General features: G+C 37.0%; 2 protein-coding genes across 11 annotated transcripts; one reads left to right on the forward strand and one right to left on the reverse strand.

Moving 5' to 3' along the window:
- Positions 1-3,248: 3,248 nt before the first annotated feature.
- LOC102613001 (uncharacterized) lies at positions 3,249-8,968 on the reverse strand. Its single transcript, XM_006485927.4, has 4 exons — positions 8,788-8,968; positions 7,860-7,938; positions 5,238-7,777; positions 3,249-5,133 (listed from the first exon to the last, which is right to left on the reverse strand). Exons 2-4 carry the CDS (start codon positions 7,881-7,883, stop codon positions 3,771-3,773), a joined length of 3,927 nt encoding a protein of 1,308 aa, XP_006485990.1. The 5' UTR covers positions 7,884-7,938; positions 8,788-8,968; the 3' UTR covers positions 3,249-3,770.
- A 3,044-nt stretch (positions 8,969-12,012) lies between these two features.
- On the forward strand, positions 12,013-24,348 carry LOC102611704 (fructose-bisphosphate aldolase-lysine N-methyltransferase, chloroplastic). Of its 10 annotated transcripts, none has more exons than XM_006485921.4 (15): positions 12,013-12,267; positions 12,775-12,887; positions 13,313-13,376; positions 13,501-13,611; positions 13,792-13,851; positions 14,261-14,368; positions 14,497-14,566; positions 15,271-15,336; positions 15,434-15,501; positions 15,815-15,850; positions 21,549-21,632; positions 21,948-22,081; positions 22,717-22,805; positions 22,925-23,073; positions 23,623-24,348. In XM_006485921.4, the coding sequence occupies exons 1-15, from the start codon at positions 12,166-12,168 to the stop codon at positions 23,764-23,766; spliced, it is 1,398 nt and encodes a 465-aa protein (XP_006485984.1). In that variant the 5' UTR covers positions 12,013-12,165; the 3' UTR covers positions 23,767-24,348. The 10 variants fall into 10 exon arrangements, with proteins under 10 accessions (XP_006485984.1, XP_052295387.1, XP_006485985.1 ...); XM_052439427.1 differs by having other exon boundaries at positions 14,261-14,356; XM_006485922.4 differs by having other exon boundaries at positions 12,014-12,267; positions 15,271-15,311; positions 15,421-15,501.
- Positions 24,349-24,432: the final 84 nt, after the last annotated feature.

Genomic DNA, 24,432 nt, shown 5'->3' on the forward strand with positions numbered 1-24,432 from the left:
AGCACCCTCCAATATCAACTGCATGATAACGATGCCCCTACACATTAATGCTCACGATCCTTCACCGTGTCCCATATTAATGATTCAATTTCCTTTTCCAAATTTCCAATATTGTTATGCTTCTTTATAGCTAAAAATCTGCCTCTGCATTAACAGTGTAATTACAGAAGTTGCAGTGTAACATATTAATGTAGCTTATTATGTAGTGAAAGGGAAACATGCGTACACAAACTACAAGGGGATGTCAACTGAAGAGTTAGGAACATGGTTCAGTTGAGTGCAGTTTTTTAGTGGTTTGTTTGTTCTATACATTGTATTACATTGAGTAGTCGTGTATGTGTTAAGGCATTTGGGAACTTTGTTGATGTCGTAATATCATAAGAAAACTGGAACTTCACTTAGTTGTCACTGTGATTATCTTATTCTGTTACTGTCCAATTCTTGTTCGATGGAATAGGGCTACCAGATAATTGCATCAATTTGCTGAACTTTTATGCTATTTTTGATGGTGGTCGGTTGCCAAGTCCTAAAGGCAATATTCTAGTTTTGGCGTTGCAGTCTATTCTTTCAATTTTCTGAAATTATCTATGAAACGTAAAGGGAATTTGTGCTGTCTATAAGCTTATGTTATTTGTTAACGAGAAAGTAGATGATGGGACTCTTTTAGAATCTTTATGGTCAGTCTTGCTAATGAATTCTCCTTCAATATCTTCCTAGAAGTATGTGCAATGCAATGGAGCAGGGTGTGTGTCCCTTGTATATGAAATTTGCTGAACATAAACATAATAACTATTTAGACTAGAAGTTATATAAATCTGACTGATGAACTATAAATTCTATCCCCTTTATCAAGCTTATTCAATACCTTGTTTTTGGGTAATCAGAAGAAAGTTAACGTAGTTGTCTATCTATGAAGTCAGAAGAGAAGGGCACTTTTATGCGAAGGTATCATTGAAAAAACCTGTATAATGTTACACATTGACAGGAATGGGAGTTACCCTCCATAGTGAAGTGAAGAAGCAAAGCAAATGAGGCAACGCCGAAGGAAACAATGTGTATTGTAATCTCTTATCATATTTTGTTTGTAAAATGTCAGGACATTGGCAACCTTCCTGGCCGTAAGTTTGGGCTACATGCAACCAGTTGCCGTCGTAGATTTCGCCCTGTTGGATTATGTATTTCTTGTTCACTTGTAAGCCTAAGCGAGTGGTTTGGTTTTTCAATTGTATCAGCAACACCCGCCGGATTAGAAGAAAAGTAGGAGATAACTTACTGATTTTTCTCGACTATTCCCATGTTGGGTCGTAGAGTAAACGTTGTTTTACGTTTATGATTCTCTCATGCATAGATTTGTAGATTTAGATCTCTATACATTCAGCCTGTTATTAAAATTTTGACAAATTAATTATGTAATGAAATTTACTCATAGATTCTCTGTTATTTTGCTTGGTAATATATGAGGATTGATTTTAACTGCATTGTGTAAAATCAGCGTCATATGAGCTGTAAAGTGAGATGTTTTTAAATGATTCATGCTCAAGTTGGACCAGTTAAATGACAAGTAAGCACAAGGACTTACATTTCGTCCACAAAAAGCAACGAGTCCCAGCACCTAAAATATTAGATTGGCTTGCGAAAAATGGTAATGATCTTCATGATGACTCAATTGTGCTGGAATTTTCCGTGACACGAGCATGAAAGGAGATCAAGGAAAAGCAATCAAGATTTCAATTAAAAAAATCATAAGAAATTCAAATTATTGTTGTCGAAACCATACACCAATCAAATTGGTATACAATTACAGTTCTTTCACTAAGGAGGGAAGAGCGGAACTTTGGATCGGCCTTGCTCCAGGCTAACTCGAACTGTGCAAACTTTCACATCAATTGAAACGAAGGGAAAAATGGGATGCGAAGATTCACTATAGATGTGAAAGAGTCAACTTGATTCTTACTGCTGTAGTTTATTAGATGATAATAGGTTTAAGTTGACACCTTTTTCACTTCAAAGAAGTTCAAACCATCCTGATTCCTGAGACCCGATCCTCTACTGCTCCTCCACTGTTTACCTAATTTCCTCTCAATGGCAAAATGAAAAACTAATCCCTAACAAGAAAGTCAACGATTTCGCCAATGATTTAAAAAAACCAGCTTTGATTTAAACTACCAACCATTATCAGTAGCTACCATGGAGTAGCTTTGAGTTTTTACTATGCTCAAAGATTATCTCAGGAAAATAACAAGAATATCTCATACAGAATCAATCGACAACTGTAATAGTAATAGACTTATTGATCCCCATCAAGTTCATACCACCTCTGATTTTCTGCGCGTTCCATGCTTAGCAGGAACACTTAGCAATTGCTGCATGTTCCATGCTGAGCAATCGTGCAACCATCATTTCTCTAGCACCAAAAAGAGACTATCCATTATGTCTACAATGACTCTCAAGCCCAGCAAGGGGAAGGTTCACTACCTCATCCATAGCAGCCACTTTATGCATTGCCAATGCAGTACCTTCATTCGAATTGCTCAGATCACTAGTATCTTCAGAGTTAGTCTTCCAGTCTATCTCAGGTGCATATCCACATATAAATTGAAAAAAGGGTCACACCAGAGTTCCCAGTAATCCATTCACATAGGCATCTGAAAACAGAAACCATTCTGACTATACTTGCAACATACAAAATCAGGACAAGACTTGATTATCGGTTAGTGCAAGACCATACAGCTCCAGAAAGCACAGAAATCATCAGCACTGACGACCGGAACTTCAGTACAAGTAATATGTGGCAACCATGATTCAAGAATCCGGGAAATGCAAGAGAACAGTCTACTCAGGAAACAACCACTCACCAATTACATCTTTGGAGTTCATAGACCTTCCATAAACTAAATCATATGACCAAAAGCCTCAAATACAGAGAAAAAGTTGGATGAAAATGCTTAAGCACCACCACTTATGGCAAAAGAAAAACACGGAAGATTTGATATGCTGCACCTCAGCCACCAAACATCGTGCAAATTCAACAAAGACACCAGTTAAGAAATATGTACAATCCATATTTAAGCCAGCAAATTCTTACTGATTATGAAGATAGATCATAAGAAAATTACTTTATGAAAGCTTGGTGCCATAACTGTATTCTCTCTCCTCACATTCGGAAATGAGTATAAGCATACCTCAAAAGCAGAAATTGGAAGGTTCATGAACAACACGATAATAAGAATGTCAAGAAGCATAGCGAATACTAGGCAATTTGACTTTATTGATGGCTCACAAATTAGTTCAAAGTTTCAATAATTCCTCCAGCATACATGTTCTGCCAGCCAAGACAAGATGCAATATTGGAGTTAAGAACGATATCCACTGAAGATTTACAGATGCTGACCGCAGCAAATGACCCTTAACATATATAATGTGCCACCATAGTTTATGACAAATACAGAACTTCCTCAAATGAGACTTAAAGAACTGCAGTTGAAATCCGAAATTGTAGAATAAGTACCAGAACTAAGTTTCAAGAAATCATTAGCCACCATGGGACTAGAAGAAACAAACTATATATACATGCAATAACTCACTGCAGCCATCCAGTCCTGGACCAATGCAAGTAGATGTATTTGATTGCTCTCACAACTTATCTGAGATGAAAAATGAACAGCATCTTGTCTTGAGGTTTGGGGAATACAATATCCTGAGGGCTAGAAATTACCATAATTTATTGTCTCCTAGTATGTGTCCAGCATCCTTACTCATAGCATGTCACTTCAAAATCTTTTCCTCTTTATCCTTGACATGTCATCAAACCTTTCATCACGCCATAAATGCCCAGGATGCCTAAAATTCTGTTCCTGCTCTTCAATGTTTCTGGTTCTCCTAGGTGCATTCCCAGGTGGATTCTTAATCCTTCTATCAAATTCTCTTTCCCTCAGATTACCTCTATTGTGAAAATCTGAATCATCCTCTGGATGGAACCTAAAAGGCCTAGGGCCATTTTCTGCATTTAAATGAAAATCCTCGCCCTCGGCACCATTAAAAGGAGGCCTAAAAGGACGGACAGGTCCCCGTCTCTCACTCAATCTTCTTCTCTCCTCATTAGTTCCATCAGCACCAAGCTCCTGATATCGGCCAGAACGCATGGGTCTACCAAAAAAATCATCATTAGCTGTCCTTTCACGGGGATCCAACATGTCAAGTCCCCTAGGGTTTCTGAGTAATACCCTTCCGGATGGACTCCGATCAGGAATGACAGACCTTGGATGACCAAGATCTCGACCAGAATCCATATCCCTCAACTCATTAGATTGTCTAGACATATACGGAGAACCATGCCTTCTAACTACCATTTCTGCAGGGAAACAAGAACGATCAGGAGACCTCATCCTCTCCATCCTAAACATTGGAGGAGATCTTTGGTTGGGAAACTCAGAATGTCCACCAAAACCATCCGGGGATCTTCTCCGAGGAGACCATGTACGAGGTGCGTGAGTCCTAGAAGCAACTGGAGATTTTGAACGAATTCTGGGAAGGCCCCTTCTTTGTACGGATAAGAAATTCCTGTTACTTCGGACAAACTGACTGTCTATTCCCTCAAATGAAGCTTGGGGGTGTGCATATATGGGATTTGAGTTGTCATTAGGTAAACCCCTCATGAACTCCTCACCATGCCTCAATCCAACCAATTCAGAACTACCTTCGCCAATGCATCTACTTGGGCTAATATTTCTTGGAATTCTGTGAACCATATCCATTTCAATGCCACGTACAGGAGGCCCCCCTCTCCCTCCTGGGGATCGCCTCCTTGGACGAAAAACTGGCGCCCCATCGTTCAAAGGCTTCCTCCCTCCCCTACAAGTACCTGCAAAAGCACCACTGAGCCCACCATTATAGCTATTAAATTCAATATCAGTCTGCGATGCGTATTTGTGCCTGGGAATACGAAACTCTGCCGGACCATTATAAAATTCAGGAGCAAAGTCTCGTTCAGAATCCCAATTACCACGCACAGTGTCTATCCTACTGGAAATTCTCCCTCTGCCACGCATAAAATTAAATCTAGAGTTTCTAGATGATTGATCTTGATGCCTATCTCTTGACAATTTACGGGAATCACCAGTGTAGATTTCATCTCTGCAAAACGGAGTCCAAAACAAGAATAAGACAATAACTCATCACTCAATGTAAAAAAGGAACAACGAAAACAAGGGGGAACATAAAATAATAATAATAATCACCTCCCTCTGGGACATAATTTATCCTCCTCGAGTGCCACATCAGGTACCCTTCCAGCCCTAGCTGGCAAAGATCTGGCCGAAATAGTCCTTGTTTCACCAGGAGAGGATGAAATTGAAGCTCGCAAGTTTATTATACGGCTCTTTTGACCTCCACTGTTGGCATCCTTAGTTGCATCATCAACATTCGAAGATGTTTCCACCTTGGGCAAAGCTGAAATGTTCTTATCAATTACATCAGTGTTTTTAGTATCCTCATCCGATCCTTGAACAACAGTCGCCGAATTTCCTTGGCTCGAACCTGGAGCTTGATCAGTTGACTGTTCAGTCTCCTCACTCCTTGGGCAATTTGCAACTCCATTGGTTGGCATCTCAACTGCCTGTGATTCTTGCAAAACATGATCTTTATCATCTGCATCCTCATTTGGCTTCTTCTCATCATGAGCTGTTTCAGAAAATTTGTTTACAATATTGTAATTTGCTTCACTGGGCTCTTCTGTCTTGCTGTCTTTATTCTCAACATAAGATGATGTGGGATGATCATCACTTGGAAGTCCCACATAACTCATTTGTTCTTTATGAGAATCATCACTATTAAACGGCTCTACTTCTCTTTTTTCACAAGTGGGTTCCTCCATAGTAGTATCAGCCAGTGGTTCTCGAACTTCACCATCTTCAAAGTCTTCCTCTCTGATCCCATCTTGTTCTGTATCCATAGCTGTTCCTAAATCAAGATTACCGTCAGACTCATAATCAGAACCATAAGAATCTTCTTCGAGCATATCACCTGACAGATTTATTTTTTCATCATCACTTGCTGAACCCTCACCATTTCCCATTGAATCAGGGGGAGTGGGGCCCACATTCGTATTTTTCAATCTGCATTGTCCAGGATCATCGACAATTTTGTCTTCAGCTATTGTAGAATCTACAATTCCAGAAACATTTGCTTCATTAATATCATGACCCACAGATGCAGACATTGTATCTGTAGCAAGCAACTTAGCACTTTCATCTTTATCCTGAGGCACCTCCTCACTACACTGAGATCTCTCATTGCTTGAAGGATGACCTAAACTGTTTGATAGATCACCACTGCTTATAGACAAGTCAGCAGAGCTAGTAGTTTTTACTATAATATTCTGACCATTTAGCATCATTTTACCCAAATGGTTTGATGTCCCCTCTATTTTCTTGAGTGTTTCCTGCATACCCTCATGAACGGGTTCAGGTTTTATGGACCTCGAATCAACTGATCTCACGGTGCTAGTTGAAGGCTTCAAGGCTTCAGGATTGCATCTCTCAACTAATTCAGATTTCACTGCTCTAAAATCTATTTCCTTAGGAATAGCTGTAGCACCCTTAAAATCATGTTTGGTGCTCTCATCTTGAGGTTCTGATTTGACTGTCTTAATGTTAACCTTGCTCAAATTGCCACTCAGCACAAATGCTTGGCGCAAGCACGAGTCAGAAATATTGCCACCCGAATTCAGCAGAGCTGATGATCTGGAAGGCTTTTCATTGACGTTTGATAGAAGAGAGGGTGGACTGAGCCCTAAATGAAGACTATCCTCAGAATTGCAATGGTAGCTAGACAGATCAGGCAGTGTGGCAGCATTGGATCTGCTCTCACTCTCTCCAAGGATTTGCTTTCCTGAACCAATGCTACCACCAACCATCCCAACGGAGGAAATCAAAGGCTTTATATCACGTGTGCCAGTAATTGAATTAAACCCACCCGCAACTTTTTGACCTGAAACTCGATCAACCGTGAAACCATCCCATGCATCCATGGTCGTGTTCAAGTCCCAATTGGATCTGTTGGTACACTTATTAGCACCACCAGTGTTCAACTCAAAAGTATTACTTTTCCACTGATTACTACTTTCACCCTTGCTCGAAGACAAACTCAACAAAACTGGCTCTCCCTTCTCTTTATACCGACAACTGCCTGCACCATTTTGACCTACCATACTTGAAAATAGATGTTCATTTATACCTAATGACAACTCAGTAATTCCAGAAGTTTTTGATAGTTTTGAATCACTCTCTCTCTCCACCTTTCCTTCACTAGATACATCCTCCCTTGTGTTAAGTGCAGGAGTTCCACCAGGTGATAAGTTCAACTCAGTTTTTGCAATTTTCTGGGCAGCCACAAGCTTCTCATTGCCGTCAATATCAGCCCTAGAAGCAGGGTGCGCTATAGTAGGGCTTGGATCTTCAACCTTGACTCTGACACTGCTAGCAATGCTCTCAACCATGTTAACATTGGTTTCATCAGTATTACCTTTGACTTTTTCGTGTAGAGAATCCTTTTTGGCATCGGATAAAGCAGGTGAACTTTCTGGAATAATAGCATTTGATAAAACTGACCCCTGAGACTGGCTGGAATCTTCTTTTTGCACCGACTCATTTCCCAATGGTATTGAAGATTGTTCTTCAGGGGTGGGAGAAGGAGGTCTGATTATTGGAAATCTTCTTTTCTTGATAGGAACACCTGCAGCATAATTACTAGACATTCTGGCAACTGGTTTCAACGCAATCTAGTGAGAGAAAATTAATTATCAGTAAACATATTTAGTTCTGTAATCCACTCAGCACTAATTTCTACGGAAGAAGGAACACCTCTTCATTTCCAGAAACTGGCATACTTCATAACATGCTATGGGTATAAACGTCTTGCTTTTATATCAAAAATCAAGTCCTGGAACACAAATTAAAGGCCAACTTTCAAATCCCATCCATTTTTTTAAAAAAAGGATATAAACAGAATAATTGAACAAGTACTGCTTGCACTTAAGATTAGGCAGTTTCAAACAGACCCTAACCAAACTCAAGTATGTAATAACAGTTAGTAAGCACCCATGCACAAAAGGAATAAAGCCAATTTTTTCTTTTTTTTTTCCATAAATTGCTCGAACAAACCACTCAAATTCAAAAAGAAATATATACCCACTTATCGAAAAGAGTTAAAAAAACACGATTAAGGCAAAAGTGTCATCACTAACAACACTCGGTAGAAAATTCACAATTAATATCCAGTAAATGATACCTAATGGTCCAAATGAATAAGATGTGATCGGAATTTATCCAAGACAGCAATCAATCCCTTTTAAGTGTCTATCATTAAATGCTAATTAACTTTAAACTACTACTGGTCAACGCTGTTGAATATAAAAACAAAGTGGTTAATCATAAAACTTGAACACAAATCCAGATCAGAACACAAGACAATAACATAAAATTTGCAAAGAAAACAAACATCCACAACAACTCTAAAAATTTGAAGTGAAGTTCCACAGCCAATTGACCTAAAACACATATTAAATTTTATTTTTTCAAGGAAACTGGAATCAATCAGATTAAATGAAATTAAATTGAATAAAGAAAACCAGAAAAAATGAAACATTTACTGGAAACTACTAAAAGAAAATAAAAAGAGAACACGCAACGGTGACCAAACAAAAACTTACCAAAATCGATAAGTAATAATACTCCAAAATGATCGGTGAATACAAAGACTGCTTAGATAAAATCTGAATGGGAAAATTACCTGAGAGAGCGTTATAGGAGAAAACTGGGCAAAATTAGGAAATTTCGCGCTCGGTTGAAGGAAACTACTACAATGACAGAGTGAGAGAGAGAGAGAGAGAATCTGATTAGCGTATGAGCTTTGAATTGCTTTAGGGTTAGGACTCTGCAAATGGGCACTCAAATAATGGCTTTGGTAGTGTTATTTTATAGAGTAAATTGATTTTGATGGGCAATTTGATTGACTTTTTGGTCTGTGTTTGTGTCGTGTTGTGTTGCGTCGTGCTGTGCGCGCTTCGGTGGAGTCTTTTCTTTTATCGTGTTTTGCCCCACCAAACAATCAACTAATTTCTCGACACGTGTGAACACTTGTCCCGTAGTCAGAATCTTTCATGTGAGGTGGGTCCCACGCGGTGTGGCTTTGGCTTTGCTTCTTAGTGGAAGCGAAAGAGGTTACGTAGCTGCCTCTACTTTCCTTTGGTTTGGTTCGGTTCGTTTCGTTTCGTAGATAGCGAAAGGCAAAAGCAAAAACGCACGCATGATTGGATTTACTTTTTGGATTTCATTAAGGTCCTTGAATTTTGTATTTATTAAACTTAAGATGGATTATTTGGAAAACTAGAAGCTAAAGTCCCTTGTTAATCGTTTTTGGGTTATCTCTTTTGGGAGTAGGACCATTAGAACCCTTTGAACAAGCCAACTCAAAAACCCCTATTTCAATTATACTTCACTTCATATCAAAAATACCTTTATCTAAATAAACTATGCTTTCTGTTTATATAAAATCTTTTAATTTGTAATTATTTTCTCACACTTAAGATTCTTTTCACCACAAGACGATTGGAACAAGCTAAATATTTGTCCTTAAATATGAACGTGGATTTATAAGGTCAGTTGAGCGGTGCTAATAGTTTAATTCATTGGCCAAATTGCCTTGGTGAGGCACTGGTATAGTGGGCTTAAAATCCATTGCCTCATATTGGGTTTGAGTTTCTTATCCTATTTGTGATAAGGCTCAAGTCCGTCATCATCTCACTGGCCACTGCTTTGCTTTTTGTTTTTTCTATTTTTATTTTTTTTGTCTTATTACAAGTTTGAAATTCTAATTGACTAATTTACTTGTGCTAAAACTTTTTTAACCTATCATCCATATAAATCAACAATTCTACACTTTTCTTAGCTTAAATTATTTGAGTAATTTTTTATTTGACCATCCAGCAGCTGAATGATATATCACTCATATTCAGTTGTCCCACACTAATATTTGAGGAGAAATATAAATTCGGAGCAGCGGTACCAAATGGGACTATTAATATCATTTAATAAATGCGGCATTATTTAGTATATCGTCTCTTATTGTATTGCCCTCATTGTTACCTTAATATAGATTAAAATTGTTTTAATATGACTTAGAATCTCTCACATGAATTAACCTTTCATGGTTACTTGAATGTTGAATTTCTCAACAGTAAAAATAAAATTTTTGATTTAATAATTTATTAGTTGAGTTAGGGGATGTTTGTTTTTTCAACTTAATGAAAATTTTCAGCAATTAAGTCATTAAGTTAATTTTTTATAGCTTTTTACTTAATATAAAAAGTTTGAATGCTATCATTAAAAGATATTTTTCAAAATATCCCTATTTAATTAATTAATTTTCATCTTTAGCTAATAAAACTTAGTAATTACCATTATTACCCTTTTGTATATAACTTGTGATAATATATAGTGCTACACTATAATTATTTTTATCTTTTTATTTGGTTCAAATTAGCATTATTTATCTTCATAATTTTTTATGAATATTTTTCATATAAAAACATCACAAACTATAATAAAATTGGTTAATATATCTGATATAAAATATTAAAGAGTTGTACTCAGTTGAATATAATTTATGTTATGATAATTTGTTACCTTATTTATATTCTTTGAGATGTTTATTATTTGTTTAACATTATAATTTGTAAGTGTATAAATGTAAAAATATTAGTTTTTAAAAATTTTAAATTAAAAAAGAAAACAACCTAATATTTATTTTTAGCTATTCAGATAAAAAATAAATATGTGATTTAGATTCAAATATTCAGCTCTACTAAGAATTCATATTAATTTAGATCTATTTAAATTTCAGATAAAAAACAAATACCTAAAGATCTTATCACCTTATTCATTTGGAAAATGATGTTTGCCCCGGGTCAAACCCGAACTAAACGCACCGTGCTATTAAGCAAAAACGCACCGTTAAATTGGTCCTCAAGTACAAGTTGAGGACCAATTCTCTTGCTCTTCTTGTTGGTCCTGCGGTTGTGGGGAAGAGAGAGTTGGGGTGAAGGCTTTAGTAGTGACTGTTGTGTGTGTGAGAGCCAGAGAGGAGAAATTATGAGAGAAGAAGAGCCGACGGTTGGGGATAGAAGTGAGGTGGGGTTTACGGAGTTGGTATTTTGAGAGCATTGTGGATATGCAGAGGGGTCTCAACAAGAAACTCATTGTTGTCGCCATTGTCGCTGCAGCGGTGCTGTGCTGGCTAAGATTTTTGACAAATAAAATCTTAATGAGAAATATATTAGTTTGAAAGTCTATGCATGACGGTGCATAACTGCAATGTGAAATATACTTCGACCTTCTTCATCTAATTCACAAACCAAATCAGGATAAGAGCGAATGAGCACAGGCAATAATTTGAAATTTCTCAAGTGAGCTACGCCGAATAATAAAATTGAAGGTTTGCTGATAAGTTTCAAGACGTCCTCATGTGTGCTTTATGATATTTCTTCTCAAAGACATTTGACTAATTCAAGTGCTTGAGATGAAGAGTTTGTATTGTTGGTGTGGTGATGAACTTCATTCCTGGAACTAAAAGACAAAATTATTTGCTTTAATTTTTATTATTTTTGTTTATTGAATTAAAGCATCAAGTTTTTGTCTTGGCCTAATTCATGTTTTCTTTGCTTCTATCCTATTGGATGAAGTTAAAGCCAAAAATTGATCCTCAAAACGGCATCGTTGCGTGAAGAAAGTAGCTCATTTATCTTAACAAAAATTAATTCTTAAAACGGCATCGTTTTCTCAAGTTTGGGGTTTGACCCGGGCAAACATCTGTATTCATTTATTTGGTTTCAAACTTTCTTCTGTCAGCCCATATGCACAGAATTGGGCTTCACCCCTTAACAAGCATAGTAGAGTATATTTTATACATTGTACAATCTAAGGCAATCTATAATGTAGAAGTTCTATTTATTTATTTATTTGGACTACTTCGTTTTAAAAAAGCGCAAGAGCTCATGGCAAAGTGCTCATATTCGTTTTATGAACATTTTTAATTTTTGTGCGGACGCTGGAATCTGGATATAGTACGAAGTCCTAAGCCTCGCATCAGTCAATTAACTATTCTCTGCAAATGCTAGTAGGTGCTAGACTCACAGGCGCATGGTGCTTTCGACATCGACGCCCCCACTGTGCCAAGGCCAAACTCACTTTCTCATCCTCATCTGAATCCAAGGTTAGCTGAATTCACAGAACTATCTTACTTCCTTTCTGTTTGGTTGCTGAGGAAATGCAAGAAAAGAAAAGAGAATTTAAATCATCACGTTACATGTTGTTTTGTTAGCTTTAAATTGCATGCAGCCATGTTTGGGCTTTGTATTTTTCGTTTTCACTTGAAAAACCTTGACGTCGTACGCATAAACACATAGCAACGTACGTACATAAATGCGAACTCTATTAAATTTTGATTTAGGATCCAAGCTCATGTTAGCTAAACTCTCTCCTGATAAGTTTTTTATTTAGCTCGAAAATAGTGTGAGGTAAGTGTAATTGAACAATTTTTTCAATTATTTTTTTCATCGATTCTGTGAAAGAAAAGGAAACAGCATAAACATATAATAGATACTTACGAGTTAACGTCCATTGATGAGGAATGCGGTGATGATTGTTAACTGTTAAATGATCTCACTTTAGGTAAGTTGTTGCGTTTTATTTACCCGTTAATTTATGAGATTTTTGTCAGGTATTGCATTCCATAGATGACGAATATGATGGTGATTTTTTGCCATGGTTGGAGAGAAAAGCTGGGGTTGAGATTTTATCAGTGCTTTCAATTGGGAAATCTGTATACGGGAGGTTGTTATACACTTCTTTGTTGCAAATACTCATAAGTCATAATTATGCCTGCTTATAACTTTTATTTAAATTGGAACATGGTAGCATAGTTCCGAAGATCCAAATGTCTGTTCACTGTTTAGTTTTAATTTGAGGTGCTTTCAGTGTGTAATGGAAGTTAAGGAAGTTCTCAAACACCATTTTTGTGGTTAGTGGGGCATATCACCTTTTTATTTTGTTCCTAGGATAGGTTGTTTATAATTGAACAGGAGAAAATTTAAAGAAGCCTTGAGTCTGATTGTTTCATGATTATGACAATGAGTGTGTGTTTGTTCTTCCTCCTTTCTCGTGCTTTTGTCATCTCATTGGCATATGCTAAGTCATTTTTCCTTTCTTCCTTTTCTAATTTTATATTTATTATTATTAATGTTTGAATCTGAATGCAGATCACTGTTTGCTTCTGAGAAGCTTCGAACTGGAGATTGTATATTGAAAGTTCCTTATGCTGCAGTATGCTTCTCTTGCTAAACTTATCCCAAACTAGTCTTTGATGTCCTTAACCTACTTTCTAAAGTGTAGTTCAAAGTAGTCAGCATTTTAAACTGTTATTTATGTATTTCTTACTTGATTTCAGCAATTAACCCCAGATAATCTCCATCCGAAGATCAAATCTTTGTTAGATGATGAAATCAGCAATGTTGCTAAGCTTGCTATTGTCATTTTATTTGAACAGAAAATGGGTAAGGTAATATTATCCATCTTGATTTGAAAAAAGTTATTGATGAATAATTCTGCAATTTTCATTATTTTGCATATCTGCTTGAGGTTAGGATGTGGTTTGTTTTGTTTAGCTTTTTTCAGCTTATACAGTGAAATGCGAGAAAATCTGAAACTGAATGACTTATTTACTTTTCTTATGAGGCAGGATTCAGAATGGGCCCCTTACATTAGCAGACTTCCTCAGCTGGAGGAGATGCATAACACAGTAATTTTCTTTTCTTATAAATTTATGAATGTTTCTTTCCTTTAATATTGATAAGCCACAAACATTTTGACTATTGAAGCACCAATAAATATAAGACAATGAATTTTGATAATTATTCCTCTTATATGTATAATATTATTGAAAATGTTAAGTTTTAAAGAGTATGGTAGTTAATGCTGCTTAATTTCTGATTTACACATACAAAACTGTTTGTCTTTTAAAGGCTACTTGACTCAACAATTTGTTCTAACCATCATCTTTCTTCTTTTCTGTCAGAAAACCAAACTTTTATGCATTGTACAAAAAGATCTTTGCAAAATTACCCTTTCATGTATCTGATATATGGTTTTAAGTACTGAAGAAAGTAGTTCACAAGATAAGCTAAACGCTTGCTACCAAATCTTTGCAGATATTTTGGAGCAAAGATGAGTTAGATTTGATTTGTCCTAGCTCATTATTTGAAGAAACAGTTACAAAAAAAGATCAAATCGAAAGTGAATTTCTGGTAACTAAACCAGTGAGTACATATGTTCTCCACTGGAATAATTATAACTCATATGTATAGTAGTTTGATTGATATTATAGTTTTAATTGCTTTTTTCCCTTGGAATTTGCAATTATGATACGGTATCTTTACAATTTCAGGCTCTTGAATGCTTCCCTGAAGTTTTTGATCATATCAAACTGAAGGATTTCATGCATGCATATGCTTTAGGTTAGCAATTCTATTTGAATCATAATCTGTTGTTATCTTCTTGAGTTATTGTCAGCTTCCAATTTGAAAAAAGGAGGCTACCTTCCTGAATCTATTTGGAGGCTATTTTCTTCTTCTTCAATGTCAAAATTTTACCATGAATCTACTCTGTCATAAAAATGGACAATATATTGAAATATCGATCTGGCTTTGTCTCATATGATAATTTTTATGTGTTTACGCATTCAGTTTGCTACTGAAGTTATCAACCTCTATAATATTGATAGAATATAATGCATCTTGGTTCACTCTTTTCTTTTCATACATAAGTCACTGTTATGAGATTTGAGGCTGTTGTGAAACCACTGCCAATAATTTGCATCTAAATCCTCCATCCTTTTGTAAATAACCGGTAACTGAAGAAAGTTTGATAGCATAATATGTGATACCACTTTAGTTTCTTGCAGCTTGAAAATCCTATACTGTTTCAGATTCTAACTTTATGGAATAATCTGTTCACTTTGCAAATGATATGCAAAAATTTTTGGAATTGACTATTTTTTATTGTTTTTTATTTTATAGCTTATTGTGTTAGAAGTTCTACTTGCTTTTATCTTTATTTTCCTATATTTCTGGTTTGTAATCTGAACTCCTGAATTAAAAATAAACTCTTGAATCTAAAAATATAATAAGTTATCTTGATTAGTTTGGTGTGAATGTACCAGTCGAGTCTCGAGCATGGAGAAGCACAAAAGGGGAATCACTGGTATCATATTATAAAAATGCCATCTGTATAGAACTTTCGATGTTCACTTCATTTGTATTCTTTTTTCCTTATTTTGCTCAATTCTTAGAATTATTAAATTATTTTATAGATTCCATTTGCAGATTTTTTGAATCACGATGGGCTTTCAGAAGCAGTTGTGTTGCATGATGAGGATAAACAATTGTCAGAGGTATATTCTCTCTTTTTCTCTTAGTTTTTCCAGCTCTGTAATGAAGGAGACAAATAGTAGAATAGAACTCTGTTCTATATGGTCTCTAATGTTTGATAAATTGTTCTTTATTTTTAAAATCAATAGGAAAGCTTGATTTAAAACTTAAAACAGAATAGGTCTGGACAAGATGCTTGTTCTCATTAACCATTGCTCTTATTTCTGCTCCTAATAAAGTAGGAAGTCTTCATTATTGTAGGTAATTTTGTAAAATTTGGTAGGCTTGAAGGAAATGTCTATTTCTAATATTAATTCTTTGAATTTGTCAGTGCAGGTTATTGCAGATAGAGATTATGCTCCTAAAGAAGAGGTCATATGCAGTTTTGATGATTCTTTTCTTCTATTAAAATAATTTTATGATTACTCTCCGGAACTTACTTCTGTTTCTTCTGTTTATATGTGTGTATTAGATGTGTATACTCAGTTTCTTGTGTTTTTTTTTTCCCCTGCTTGTCTGCCTTCTAGTGTTGTCTGGATATAGCTGTAAACATTTATGTGGCCATCTGGTTAACACAAGAGCCTGAAAATTTTTTCTTTACATTGATTAATAATTTTGATGTTTAGTGGCTCATCAATGGCTTTTCTTTCATCTTAAAGGTTGGCATCTGCATATCTAATCGTTGTATGCAGATAGAAATTGCTGCTTAAAAATATTTATATTTGTTATTGATTCAAGAATATATATATATATATATGTTATGTCCTTGGACAGTGAAGAAAACTATGAATTGGTTCCTCTTTTTCTTACACTCCAGAACAGTATGTACAGGGAATATATACAGCAAAATAGGAGAGAAAATAGGAGACTACATCTATCCTTTCCTAAATAATAGGAAACAAAATCTGGAAAGAATCCTAATGAATCTTCCCATTATAATTTAACTTATTCCTAAAATAGCCTAGATTACAAATAAATCCTAACTTTGAATCTTTATTTTCAACACTCCCCCTCAAGCTGGTGTGTGTATATCATACAAACCCAGCTTGTTACTTAAGTCTTCAAAGTTAGGTCTTGGCAGTGCTTTAGTAAGGATGTCTGCAATTTGTTGTCTAGTTGGAATGTACTTTAGTTCCACACTTCCACTAGTGACCTTCTCTGAGATGAAGTGCCTATCAATCTCGACATGTTTGGTTCGATCATGATGCACTGGGTTTTTTGCGATGCTGATTGCTGCTTGATTGTCACACCTCATTAGAATGGATGAAGGGCTGCACACACCGAGTTCCTTGAGTACACGCTTTATCCAAATTCCTTCACAGATTCCATTTGCCAAAGCTCTGAACTCTGCTTCTGCACTACTCCTAGCTACAACTGATTGTTTCTTACTCCTCCAGGTTACTAGATTTCCCCAAACATAGGAACAGTAAGCAGATGTTGATCTTCTATTTGTGACGTCTCCAGCCCAGTCTGCATCGGAGTAGATCTCAATATTCCTATATTATGATTTCTTGAAAAACAATCCTTTTCCAGGTGTCATCTTTAGATACTTCAAAATTCTAAAGACTGCATCCATGTGTTCCTCTGTAGGATTGTGCATGAATTGGCTCACAGCACTAACAGCAAAGCCTATGTCCGGACGAGTATGTGAGAGATAGATTAAACGACCAACCAGCCTTTGATATCTCTCCCTATTGACTGGGACACTATTCTCAACTGAGCCTAGTTTCTTGTAGGGATCCATAGGAGTATCTACTGGTTTGCACCCAATCATACCAGTCTCCTTTAGTAGGTCCAGGGTGTATTTCCTCTGGGAGACAACAATTCCCTTTCTAGATCTTGCCACCTCCATCCCAAGAAAATATTTCAGATTCCCTAGATCTTTAACTTCAAATTCCTGAGCTAGCTGTTTCTTCAACTTCTGCAGTTCTTCCTCATCATTTCCTGAGAGAATGATGTCATCAACATATACGATTAGGAGAGAGATCTTCTTTGCTTGTGATGTTCGGAGGAATAGAGTGTGATCTGCCTGACACTGAGTGTAACCAAGTCTCACAACTGCCTTCGCAAATCTATCAAACCATGCTCGAGGGGATTGTTTAAGCCCATACAAAGATTTCTTGAGCTTGCACACTTTATTTCCAGTAAGTTTCAGATCAAGACCCTGGGGAACTTCCATAAACACTTCTTCTTCAAGATCGCCATTGAGAAACGCATTTTTTATATCTAGTTGGTATAAGTACCAATCTAGATTTACTGCTAAGGAGAGCAAGATTCTGATGGTGTTGAGCTTCGCAACTGGAGCAAAGGTTTCAAGATAATCAATCCCATATGACTGTGTGAACCCTTTAGCTACAAGACGAGCTTTGAGCCTCTCAACACTTCCATCTGCCTTGTATTTAACAGTAAAAATCCACTTACATCCAACTGGTCGTTTCCCTGCAGGAAGATCTATTATAGCCCATGTATCATTTTTCTCAAGAGCATGTATTTCTTCATGAACAGCTCTCTTCCACTCAGGATGACCGAGAGCCTCTTGTATATTGTTGGGAACATGTAGATTATCTAAAGAAGAAACAAAGGCTCGGTATGATGAGGACAAACCATCATATGAGACATATTTGGCAATTGGATGAGTGGTGCAACTTCGAACCCCCTTTCTTTCTGCAATTGATTTATTAGAATCATCAACACTTGGAACCATGAACTCAACCGAGGCAAGACTATCCATACCTGTGTTGTCTTCACAAGAGCTTAGATTTGGTTCAGTTTCTTGGACATGTGGCTGAGTTCCGTGCTCTATCTGCTCTCTAGTTCTTCTCCTCCTATAAACATTGAGATTATCAACAGCAAGCTGTGGACGAGGTGAGATTAGAGGCTGTAGTTGATGAGCTGATGGATGACGGGGTGACTCGGCTGATTGTGGTTGGGAGGACTCAGATGACTCAAAAGGTTGTGAAGATGTTGGGAGGATTGCTGATTGTGGCTGTTGGATAGATTGATCATGTGTGGTGGTTGAGTTATGAGGGTTTTCATGAGGGGTTTCCAGCCAAGATTGCCAAGAAGATTCCCAAGGCTGATGTTCGCTCGTACTCTCTCCCTGAACAGCAGTTTTGGAATAGAAAGGCAGGTTTTCAACAAATGTTACATCTCTGGAAATGTATATTTTTCTGGTGTGAGGAGAATAGCATTTGTATCCTTTTTTATGTGGAGAATAGCCTAAAAATATACACTTGAGAGATCGGGAATCAAGTTTAGTCCTGTGTTGAGAGTGAACATGGACATATGCTGTGCAACCGAATATTTTTTGTGGTAAATCTGCTGAAACAATCCTAGTGTGTGGAAAGAAATTGAGAAGAACTTTTCTTGGGCAATGAAACCCCAAGACTCTAGAAGGCATTCGGTTGATTAAGTAGGCTGCAGTGAGAACAGCTTCACCCCAGAAAAAATTAGGAACATGAGATGAGAACAAAAGACAGCGAGCCACTTCAAGAAGGTGTCTGTTTTTGCGTTCAGCGACCCCATTTTGTTGCGGGGTGTCAACACAAGAACTGATGTGAAGAATGCCGTGATGGAGAAGATATGAGTTGAGGGAGTCTTTGAAATATTCCTTGGCATTGTCGGTTTTAAGGACTTGGATTTTTGTATTGAATTGGGTTTGAATCATGGCGTTAAAGTTTTGGAAGATTTGACTAACTTCGGATTTGTTTTTCATGAGAAACACCCAAGTGAGACGAGTATGATCATCCACAAATGACAAAAACCAGCGAGCCCCAGAAACATTTTTAATTCTTGAGGGACCCCACACATCACTGTGAATTAAAGCAAATGGACGAGAAGGCTTATACTTAACACTTGAATAGACATTTCGAGTATGTTTTGCAAATTGACAAATTTCACAATGAAAGGATAAAGGGTTTTTATTGATGAATAGATTGGGAAAAATTTTTGCGAGATACATGAAACTAGGATGACCTAATCGATAGTGTAACAGAACAATTTCACTATCGTTATTGACATTTGGACTAACAATAGAGTGAGGATAACTAGTTGACAGATTATTGGACTTGGCACAGTTTGCTCTCGAATCTTTTATGAAGGAGGATTGATCGCTTTTGAGTAGATAGAGTCCAGAACATAGCTCAGCACTGCCAATCGTCTTCCCCGAATCCAAGTCCTGAAAAACACACATATTTGGATAGAATTTAGTTACACAATTCTGATCATGAGTGAATTTACTGATTGAAAGTAAATTGCAAGCCAAATTAGGCACATAAAGTACAGAATTAAGGTGTAACTCCTTAGTGAGTCTGATAGAACCTGTCCCTGCTATTTTTGTGTGAGAGCCATCTGCGATCCGAACTGAAGTGCTGTTGATGCTAGCTTTATAATCCTGCAACATTGAGGCATCTCCAGTCATGTGATCAGAAGCACCAGTGTCAATTATCCAGGGTTTGCTTGTTCCATTAGTGGCTGCAAATGCTGAATGAGTCTCTTTCTGAGCCACTAGACTTGTCCCTGCATTGGAGTTCAAAGTGGCTTGATCGAAAAGCTTTTGAAGAATCTCCATTTGCTCCTTGCTGAATGGATTTGGCTCGGGTACGGCCTGATTGTCCGTGGTGGATGCTGCATGAGCACGAGATTCAGGGTCACCTTTGGAACGAGGTTTCCAATCAGCAGGTTTGCCATAAATTTTCCAGCAACTCTCCTTATAGTGGCCTGCCTTACGACAGTGATCGCACCATGGTCTTTCTTTCTTTGTACGATTTTCACTAACCCCTATAGAGTTGGATGCACGGGCAGCAAGTGCAGAGGCGTCCAGTGTTGGTTCTGATGACCCCATCATCACCTTTTTCCTACTTTCTTCACGCCTAACTTCAGAAAAGGCTTCACGAGGGCGTGGTAGAGGCTTTGTCCCGAGCACACGGCTCCTAACCTGATCAAGATCTTTATTGAGTCCGAGGAGAAATTTAAACGTTCTCTTCTGTTCCACAATCTTCTTGTATAAGGTTGTATCGTCGGTGCACTTCCAAGGGTATGTTTCAAATAGATCAAGGTGTTGCCAATGCCTAGTCAGAGTATTAAAGTACTGAGTGACAGATTGTTCTCCTTGGCGGAAGTCATGGAGGATGGTTTCAATCTGGAATAACTCTGATGTGTTCTCAGAGCTAGAATAGGTTTCCTTTGCAGCATCCCATATGTCCTTTGCAGTCCCAAACAGAAGAAAATTCTCACCAATATCATTGTTCATGGAATTGATAAGCCATGACATGATCATGTTGTTCTCTGATTTCCACCTTTTGAAACTAGGGTCTGACACCTCTGGCATGGCCGCCTCACCCGTGAGATATTCATCCTTACCCTTGCCACATATGAACATCATGACAGATTGTGACCACTGGAGATAATTGTGGCCGTTCAATTTATGACTGGTAATTAAGATCGGTGAAGAATCAATTCCACCATGAGTTGCAGTCTCCACGTTTCCTTTAGACTGTGATACTGTAACGGAGGATGATGAGGAAGCCATCCCGTATTTTGCTACAGAGAATACAACTGATGGGAGAGGAAGAAAGGTGGATACTGTTGAAAAAAAAAAAAGGTGGTAGAGGAGAAGAAGGAAATGGCGGCTGATAGGAGAACTAGGGTTTAGAGCCTAGCTCTGATACCATGAAGAAAACTATGAATTGGTTCCTCTTTTTCTTACACTCCAGAACAGTATGTACAGGGAATATATACAGCAAAATAGGAGAGAAAATAGGAGACTACATCTATCCTTTCCTAAATAATAGGAAACAAAATCTGGAAAGAATCCTAATGAATCTTCCCATTATAATTTAACTTATTCCTAAAATAGCCTAGATTACAAATAAATCCTAACTTTGAATCTTTATTTTCAACAGACAGTTTGTGAAGTCCCTACATAGATTGTGGGAAATGGCACGTACACACTTTTTATACATGTTTCAGTGTAGAGAAAATATCCATTAAAATGTGTAAAGTGATGCTCTGGGGTTTAAACCTTTGATCCATGTCATAATTGTGAAGTTCACTTGGTACACTTGTCCAGGTATGGATAACATATGGAAAATTCTCAAATTCAACCTTGCTATTGGATTTTGGTTTTTCCCTTCCATACAACAGCCACGATGAGGTTAGTTTTGAGTTTCAGTTTTGCTTTGGTTCCTGTTTGCAAAAGGAATGGTTATTATACAAACCAGATGGTTTTGCTTGCAAGCCATACTTATCTACCAATATTATCTGGTACCTCTTTGTTTGATTAAGAGCAGGTGGTTCTTTAGCCCCTTTTTTTTTAAGTACTGATTGCCTTTATTGCATCTTTTAGTCTCTCTTCGCATTTGCTATGCATTACTGTGTATGCATGGGATATACAGATGTGTCTAAAGGCTTGTTTTATGCATGTTACTCTGGGTGTAAGCTTTATCAAATGATGTTCACAAACTGCCAGGTTCAGATCCAGATAAAAGTACCTGATCACGATCCTCTACTTGAAGTGAAGTTGGAAGTTTTGCAAAGTCATTGCCTGCCAAGAGCCAGAGATGTCAATGGCTTCAAGTCTTCCAATGATTCTTTCACAATCAAGTTGGTAGCTAGTACTTTGTTCTGTATAAGTTTATTTGATATTCAGATTACATATTAATGAAACTAAGTTGCATAGAAATATAGTAGAGCTTTAGTTGAGGGAAAAAATGGGGTTAAAAAAAAGGGAAGAGTTTTCGATTTACCGTGTCTGAAGTGCCCATGAGGTGTGCTGCTACGTACTACTGAAGATTTGCACTGGACTGATGCTACAAAGTTTGCGAAAGACCTTAATTTGGGAAAAGTCAACTCAAATAACATATTGGGAAGCATCTACGTTGACACATTGTGAAGGGGGCCACTGGGATATCATTTAGAATCCTGCTTAGGATGTTCCTTTGATGACTGGATGTACATGATGGTCTTAATACTTCTTTTAATTCTGCATTTCATGAGGTCATTTAAAAGGCTTACAACTTTATCCTTCTGCAAGATCTTCTAATAACTACCTTTTTTTTCAATTGTGTTAAAGTAGTAAATTTATAAACCTATATTATTAATGCCCAGGTCATTCTGAGTTTTCTAGATTTCTTATATCTTCATCAATGCCGCAATGGGATGTGCCTTGGCTAACCATGTCTTGGCTAACCATGTCATCGCTGTAAATTTTCTTCTCTGATGACTTCATTATTCAATAGGGAAGTCAGATCTGCTAGAGGTAGAGGGAAGGGTCTTCCACAATCACTACGTGCGTTTGCTCGTGTTTTATGTTGCACTTCCCCTCAAGGTTACTTAAATCTTAATACTTTTGTTATATGTAGTTTAATATCTTTCAGAACTAGAACTGGTATTTCTCTTAGGCCATGCAACTCTCCACTTACTGTTTCTTGGTTGTAAAATATTCAGAACTGTGTGATTTGGCCACGGAAGCTGCACAAAATGATGGCCGCTTAGCCCGGCGTCCTTTCCGAAACAGCTGCCAAGAGATCCTAGCACATCAGATCTTATTATCACATATCATTCAATTAACCAAGGAATATAGTGCTTCTATTGAGGTAGGTACTGCACAAATTTTAACTGATTCATTGGTTGAGGCTACTTTTTCTAATTTCAGTAAACAATTTGGAGAATTAAACTCTATTGTCTTACCACAAAGTTTATTATGAACCAAAGGGAGATAATTTGCTACTAATTCTCCTGGAATTTTCAACATATGATTTGACACAGGCATTCAACATGATTTGTACAACTGTTATCAAATTTTTTAAGGTGTCATACTACTTTCTAAAAATGGGTAGATGTGTTAAATGAGTTATCGTGATTAGTAATTGTGATATATGAAGAGGTACAAGGTGGACATATTAAACCAATGAATATATATGATTCTTATTATACCAGAAATAAGATAAAACCTATCTGATTAATAGTAGTTATGTTCATTTGTGTGGTGAAGTTGCAGAGAGAATATTAACAAAATTTTGGTAGGATCTCTCTTGCACCAAATAAATTAAAAAGCGAATGGAATAAAGTTTTGCCTGTCTTTGTGAAAACATTGTTTCATTTCTTTTGACTTCTGAGATGTTTAGTGTGTTCACATCACACAGTTGCTGGAGCCTGTTACTTCTCCTTCAATTTGTAAAAGACTTGCTTTTCGGAAGCAAATGGCTCGAGATCTCCTTATTGGTGAACTTCGGATCCTCAAATCTGCTTCTGCATGGCTGGAGAATTACTGTGCAACCTTGGCATGAGCAGGCCATGATTGCTGATGATAAACTGATTGCATATCCACAGGAGCAAAGGCAAAAGGAAGAGTGTTGTATTTCTATGTTGTCAGATACTGATAGGCAGGAATCTGATTAAAACTGCAAGCAGAATATAAACAAGTGCCCACGCTAGTGATGGTTGGCAAATGCGGAAAGTGAGAGTCTTATCTTTGCTCTTCTAGTTCTGCATTCTTGAGTGGGTTCATCTATTTCGTTGAGGAAGCAAATGCCCCTATTCAACTTTATGAAGAACAAGAAGGATCTGTTGATGTTCTTTTGTCGCACTTCCTTCTCAAGTTAAACAATCTTCGAAATACTTGTTGCATAGTAAGCATACAAATTGCTTGCACGGCCTAGAGGTTTGGTCGGATGATTTTCGAGCCGTTTTCTCAATTTGAACATCCAAATTTTAGCCATGGAAAATAAAAAATACAAACTTCTACCGAATGATAAAAGTGAGGGAGTGACAACAAAATAATCAATGTTGCTTGTATGGATGTTCCTATATTGATATATATTTTTTTAAAGTTTGGATGATAAAGTAAAATCTCATTCAGTTACTTTTTATTAATTGAACTTAGGTGAGTGCATTTTATATCAGTTATTTTGGCAGACATAGTGTAATACTAAAATGTGAGACAAGTGTCACAT

This window comes from Citrus sinensis, chromosome 4, assembly GCF_022201045.2.
Source record: "Citrus sinensis cultivar Valencia sweet orange chromosome 4, DVS_A1.0, whole genome shotgun sequence".
Lineage (NCBI taxonomy): Eukaryota > Viridiplantae > Streptophyta > Magnoliopsida > Sapindales > Rutaceae > Citrus > Citrus sinensis.